This window comes from Trachemys scripta, chromosome 12, assembly GCF_013100865.1.
Source record: "Trachemys scripta elegans isolate TJP31775 chromosome 12, CAS_Tse_1.0, whole genome shotgun sequence".
NCBI classification, from domain to species: domain Eukaryota; kingdom Metazoa; phylum Chordata; order Testudines; family Emydidae; genus Trachemys; species Trachemys scripta.
In genome coordinates, this window is record NC_048309.1 from 6,591,598 (window position 1) to 6,598,404 (window position 6,807).

Consider the following 6,807-nt stretch of genomic DNA (forward strand, 5'->3'; position numbering starts at 1 on the left):
CAGCATCGTGACTTGGTTTTGCAAAGAAAAGTTGGACAGCAAGTGTTTGTCTGCAAGATCCCCTCCATTAAGCTTCCTCCTGTAACGCGAGTGTGAGCTCGCACCGTTGTCTGCTCTGTTGTCATGCCAGGCTGCACAAACACCGAGCGATCTTTCCCCTCCCGGAAGGAGATTAGATCTAACTACATCCCTCAAGCCGCAGCCCCGAGGAAGGAAGCGTGTGGGTCCCGGTTTTCGGGATAGAGAACTCCAGCCTAGGTCGGTGCCCGTGTGGAAGGGATCACAGAGGAGCTACGCATTGTCACACTGGTAGTGATGAGAGAGTCCTCGGGCCGGACTGCTGGGAGGTCCCACGTGGCTCCCGCCGGGCAGCAGAAGTTGCAAAGGGTTTATCCTGGAAACCCAGCAGAGCTCTGACGATTTTCACAGATGTTTAGCTGCCCCCCTGGCTGCTGTAGGGAACGTGTTTATTGGAGTGGGCAGACGGGCGCCTATCCGTTCAAAGCACAATCAAAGGGCAAGCTCTGAACCTGCCTCTGTCCTTCCCACCTGAAAATAAATGCACCATCCAGGGCCGGGACCTGGCCTTGGGGGGAAGCACACTGGCTTCGTGGCTAAGGAGCCGTCCCTGGCCGGGCGCTCCCTTGGCTTCTCCTGCCTGTGTTTTAATGCCCGACAATACCATTAATTAAAGAGATCTCTCTGATTGGGCGGCTGGTGAATCCCAGCGGGCCCCTCTCTGTAATATAACGGGCGGCTGGGAAAGGAGATGATTCATATCCCGCCCCCAGCCAGGGCACAGCGCGGTGCTAGCCAGACCTGAACGAGACACAGCCAGACACACCGACACCCAGCCAGGGCGCGCACCCCCCCCGGGAGGGGGCGCAAACCCGAGGTCCCAGCGGGGCGCAGACCGAGATCCGAGAGGGGCGCAGACCCCGCGATCCACCAGGGCGCAGGAGGGGGGGCGCGGCGCAGCGCAGGAGGGGCGCAGACCCCAGCGGGGGAGGGGGGGAAGGCGCAGGGAAAGTGCCCCGTGCGCCCATGAGTGTTGCCCAGGGAGCCGAGCTCTTCCCGGGCTCCGGGGACCTCCCCGAGAAGGCGATGGCCGAGCTGAAGTCCCTGGGCAGCGACCCCTACCTGGCCCTGGCTCAGAGCTACGGCCAGTCCGCCTTCGCCTACGGCCCGGGGCGCGGCGCGGCGGAGAGCCCGCGGGGCTACGCGGGCGGCGGCGGGGCTTTCCACCCCAACCCGCTGGGCAAGTCGGCGGAGAGCAGCGGCGAGCAGAGCGGGGACGAGGAGGACGCCTTCGAGCCGGCCCAGGGGAGCCCGGCGTACGAGCGGGACGGCAAACTCAAGGCGGGCGCCCTGGGGAAGAAGCCCAAGGAGCCGCGCTCGCTGCGGCTTAGCATCAACGCCCGGGAGCGCCGGAGGATGCACGACCTGAACGACGCGCTGGACGGGCTGCGCTCGGTCATCCCCTACGCCCACAGCCCCTCGGTGAGGAAACTCTCCAAAATCGCCACCCTGCTGCTGGCCAAGAACTACATCCTCATGCAGGCGCAGGCTCTAGAGGAGATGAGGCGGCTCGTGGCCTACCTGAACCAAGGGCAGAGCCTCAGTACCCCTCTCCCTGCCACACTCAACCCCTTCGGACAGTCAGCGGTGTACCCCTTCTCGAGCACAGCCCTGCCCAGCTGCCCTGAGAAATGCACTGCCTTCCCCGGGACAACCTCCACTCTCTGCAAACACTGTCATGATAAACCTTGAGTTCTTTTGCCTGTCCGCTTTTCTTCCCACTCCATCAGCCCTGGCTTCCAACCATCAGTTAAGTTTCTTTTTTTTCTTTTGTATTTGACTATTTCTTTTGCTCTCTCATTGGGAAATATTTGAAAGCTGTTTGGACAAAACAACCCCGCCGTTTTAAAGTTCACTTAGCTAAAATTCTGTAAAATGCTCCCCACCCCTCCATGGTTTTTAATGCAATCATGCTGCTTGCAACTTTCTGTAGTGTTTTTTTTTATTTATTTTCTTCCCAGCCTGTTAATGGATTAACTTTGAGCATAACTTTTGCCTATCAACTTGCTTTGGCCCACAAAGTTTCTTGGTCCGTTTAAACAAAGTTTTTAAAACACACCCATACACAGAGAGAAAATCTGGAAATGGAAATCTCAGTGAGTTTTCTTTGGATTGATCAACCTGGGTAAAAACTATGCAATGTTTTCAGAATGCAAAATCACCTATAAAAAGGGGGAAATTAATCTAATAGTGCCCAAGAATTAAACTAAAATGCCGTCTGATCAGCTCTCAGGTGTTTGTTGTGGTGTTGGTAAAACCATGGAAGCTTTACAATTATTAGTTTATTTTCAAGTTAAGAATCCATTCTTGGACTGACAAAAGTATTTTGATTGTACACTGTTGCCTGTTTTTTTGCCTGTTTCTCAACTTGGTTGGGTTTTCCAGATGATTTTCCAAAGTCATTGCTCATCTTTGGTAAACAAAACATAAAATCACTCAACGTATTAAAGTGTATTTATAACAAATAAAAGACATGAATAACCACTTACTCTGTCCTACATCTCTCTAAACCAGTTGGCAGTCTAAGCAAAATAAATGATGAAGTCAATGTAAGGTGTAAAGAAACATCATTTGGATTAGACTGGTGGAAGTTAGGTGAGTGAGTCAGTTTTAAAAATACTATCGGATAACTCCATTTCAATATACTTTTTTTTTTTTAACTTATCCCATAAATCTTGAAGGGGGGGGGGAGTGATTTACTCTTGTCATTACAAGAGAAATAGTCTGGGGATAGGTTGGTTTGAGTTTTGCATTTGGATACTTGACTAAAGTCTTTGTCCTCAAAGCTGCAGCTTCATTAGAAGAATAACTTAGCAGTTATTTTTGTAAGAGTTTAATGCGCAGAACAAAATAAAACATGCCAGAGATGACTCTAAACGATTGTTTGAAATCACTGGTATTCTATTTGCTTGGTTCTCTATTGTATCTGCTAATCCTAATCCTATATTATGTCAGAAGCTTGGCCCACTGTGATCACTAAACCAAAAGCTCTCTCCAAGTGTGTGTCACATTGGTGCAAGTTACCAAGTGAGCTCTGTAGCTAGTCCCTAAATGGTTGGGATTTTTTTTTTTTTAATGCTGTGATGCCTTGTATACTTCACAAATCATTATATAATAATAATTGAGGTGCATTCTGTGATTTGTGTTCAGACAGGAATACCCACCACCCAATGTCAGAGCGACCACGTAAACTGGTACAGTAGCAGCCTGAGGGGCTAGACCTGTCCATGGCCATTTGTGTTAGGAATGGGGTGTAACTATTTAGGGTTATTAAACCAATTTCCATGGCTGTCGCCAGTGTTATGCTAATTTGGCAAGGACTGCAGTCCCTCTAAAGCTGCTTGTCTGTAGTATTTAATTTTAATTAATACATTTCCAAAAGACTTTTGTATTTGCAAAATGAAGTGTGTGATTAAGCCTCATTCGTACAGACATATGCTTAAAACTGGTTTCTACTCATTTCCATTTTTATTTCTTCATCCCTCCCTTTTTTTTTTTTCAGTTTATCTGTTTCTATGTGTCAAGACAAAGAGAGAGCGAGATGAGACACAAAAGTATGTTTAACACACTTCTGACAAAATAAAGGCAAGAAGAACCATTGCTGAAGCAAAAACGACTAGGAAATACAAAAATCATTTTAAACTCTGCAGACTGAGTCAGTGCCAGAAATGATTTTCAACAAAGGTTCAATTTTAACACTAAAGCATGATTTTATGATAAACGCTTATTAATTCTAGCTGAAAGCGCTGGAAACGGAGCAGTTGGTGTTATTTAAATGCAGAATAGTTTAATTGTTAAGTTTCCACTCTTATTAAAATAGCTGTAGAATAAAGAATTTAACAGTTTCATATTAAAAACAAGCTTGTTTGATTCAGAGATGATCATTAATAACGATGGGGTTTATAATTGCTTCTTTTTCTGATAGCTTAAGGAAGTCTCCATGGATATAAGGTGTACTGTAGAACAATGCTATTGGATATAATTTTATTGATTAACTTTTCTCTCAATTTTCCAGTAAAAAAATGCTTCCTTATTTTGTCATATCCATCCTCCAATTAAAATATCCACTTTCTAAGGGACCTTGAGATATTCAGAACTCTGCTCAGAACCAATTTTGAATTAAATGCTCTCATACCCAGTAGGATAAAAATGGAATTTCAAACATAGAAGATCAAGAAAATCATATGGAAATGTGGCAAGGTTACAGTATCTAAGTACTTTTTAAAAGCTGGACATTCAAAAGCAGAAATCTAGAATTCACCACAGTAATGTTAAAATAACGTCTAAGACATGACTAAAAATATACATCAAGGTGTATATTTATAACTTAGAAGTAGAGAGAGTCTACTTATTTCCTTTTTCTTTCCTGCATATAGCACCAGTATAGCATTTAACTAGAACAGAGTAAACCATAACTATTTAATGGTTAGTCTGAAAGCTAGGCACAATGATAAATTGTTTCCATCTAACAGTGTCTGCAGTACTTACAAACTTTTACACAGGTAAGCAACCCTTCTTCTGTTTTCTTGTTAACCAGAAGGTGTCTGCTTCAGTTTAATTTATATCTTATATTTGTAATGTTGTTAAAGTCTCAGTGAGGATAATTCTTAACTTTGGATGAAAGAAATCAGGTTGTGTCCACACTTCTCTAATAATACCTAATGCGAGAATATTGCATTTGCAGGTACAGTATCTTCAGAGTTAACCTTGCAATAAATTGACAACATCCTACAGATTGTCATTTGATTTCACCCTTTTCATGTAATTTTCAGTTCAAATTATATTTTATATTCCACGTGAGAATAAAATCTGTGGCATTCAGCAATTTTTAGGGGGTGCAAAAGGAGGATTTTGAAATTTTGAGAATCCGTTTTTATGTTAAAATACTCTTGTTCTTATCTTGCCTAGCCTTCATTTTAATATTAATTGTGTTGTATGCTCAGATAATACTGAAATGCAGCTTGTGTATGAATCTATTAATTATCTTATTACTGTTCTCCTTAATTTAATAGAAAATACACTGAATGTCAGCTTTAATTAAAAAATATCGTTTTCTAGTTCCATTTAGTTTTCCAAACTTTAAGAGCAGCTGGTGTGAAACACCTTTAGAAAGACAGGCAAAGAGGGAAATGGTTCTCAAGTATCTGTCGCTTGTAAGATATGTAATATTAGTCACTAGCATTAATGTTTTTCTAATCAGTATAATCTTATTAACTGTGAGTAGGAAACAGTTGTCAATTTGCATTGCTAATGTCAAATCTTGGCTGAAGTGTTCTTTAGATTACAAGATAAAACTTGATTAACGAAATACAGGGAAGCAACAGGTTTGAAGATGAGGAGTCCAGAGTACAGTCTACTTTTAATTCTCTTTGCTGAAACCCAGTCAGTTACAACTTATAGACTGTAGTAAAGGTAATGAAGCCTTTTACTACCCTTTAACCATCGTGACTATCCAGTTTTCTGCTAGAAACCAGGCTTCTCTGAATTCCCAAAGCAGTCAGTCATAGCACAATTTAAGTTATAATTCTATATCTTTGTTGTAGTCATTCTTTCCGGATACATTTCTACGATTTAAGTCTTTAGTAGAAGTGAGGTTTATCAGGAAGCAATGGGTGTGGGGCCCAATCCTGCTCCCATTGAAGTAATTGGCAAAACTTCTACTAACTGCAGTGGAGCCCTGGCTTTACAGAACTCAAATTGTGAACTGAAAGCAATACGATGCAACTCTATTTATTGTAAAAAGCATCAAAAGGAGCAGGAATTTGTACAGCCTTTATCCCGTTACTGTTTTAGACCTGCACCATGGTTACAAAGTATGGACCACTGGTGGATGCAGGCCTCAATGTACTGCTTCCACATACTTAGAACAAGCCAGGTATTGCCAACTGTGTCCTGGCTGAGTGGTATTTAAGTTATTGGAAGCAAAGTGTCCCAGCGTAGCAAGTTCCTGGCCTCTCTTTCCAAAACACAGACTATTTCGAGTGACTCAGTCTACAAGGCAAAAACTAGGCATTCAGTGTTATGAAGGGGGAGGGGAGGGAATAAGTAAGCGAATAGGATACTTAGCACAGAGACCATCCTGCAAAGCACTAGTAGATACCAGGGTAAAATATTCTACATAATAATATTCAATACCAAAGAGAATAATGAACTGAAGCCTGCAAAGCATTTGCATCATTTTATGAACTAAGTCGTCTAAACTGTAGTACTAATGTTGTGGCTTCAGAGAGATTTTTATATTTAGCAGGACAGAAAGGTACTGCATCCCCTCTGCAAAATGAAACAAGATTGTTTAGCTGGCATTAAGATGGTGTAGATTTGGAAAAGTTCAAATATTTGCATAAATTTACAAATAAATTTCCATTAACATTATTCCAAATGTAAAAGGCTTGGGTTTTACAGCATTATTAAAGCTAATATACATTATTATTACATGTGCTTTATTGCCCAACATGTAATTTTACAGTATTTGAAACATCCAAAGAGCAGTTTTTATCCTAAGTTAACACAATTTTTTTTAAACAATGCACAAAACAATAATTTTAATTAAAAATCTGCTTTCACTCCACTGTCTTCTGACAGAGTTATGATTGGTATTGCAAAGCAGAAAAGTTTCATTAAATCCTTATTAATGCAGAAAAGACTGATTACAGTAATTTTGATAATGTAAATTTGTTTGTGATATGTCTTTAGTCTTTAATCCCCTTCAGTATCCTATTCAATGGGAAA

At 42.2% G+C, this 6,807-nt stretch overlaps 1 protein-coding gene across 3 annotated transcripts; it reads left to right on the plus strand.

The window, feature by feature from the left end:
• The first annotated feature begins 793 nt into the window (after positions 1 to 793).
• On the plus strand, positions 794 to 6,595 carry BHLHE23 (basic helix-loop-helix family member e23). 3 transcript variants are annotated; one of them, XM_034788016.1, is made up of 3 exons: positions 794 to 1,827; positions 2,593 to 2,673; positions 3,581 to 6,595. In XM_034788016.1, exon 1 carries the CDS (start codon positions 1,045 to 1,047, stop codon positions 1,768 to 1,770), a length of 726 nt encoding a protein of 241 aa, XP_034643907.1. In that variant the 5' UTR covers positions 794 to 1,044; the 3' UTR covers positions 1,771 to 1,827; positions 2,593 to 2,673; positions 3,581 to 6,595. The 3 variants fall into 3 exon arrangements, with proteins under 3 accessions (XP_034643907.1, XP_034643906.1, XP_034643909.1); XM_034788015.1 differs by having other exon boundaries at positions 794 to 2,673; XM_034788018.1 differs by lacking the exon at positions 2,593 to 2,673.
• The last annotated feature ends 212 nt before the right edge of the window (positions 6,596 to 6,807 follow it).

Excerpts from the sequence above, each read along its gene's own strand:
- BHLHE23 (XM_034788015.1), top strand. The coding sequence starts at position 1,045 with ATGAGTGTTGCCCAGGGAGCCGAGCTCTTCCCGGGCTCCGGGGACCTC.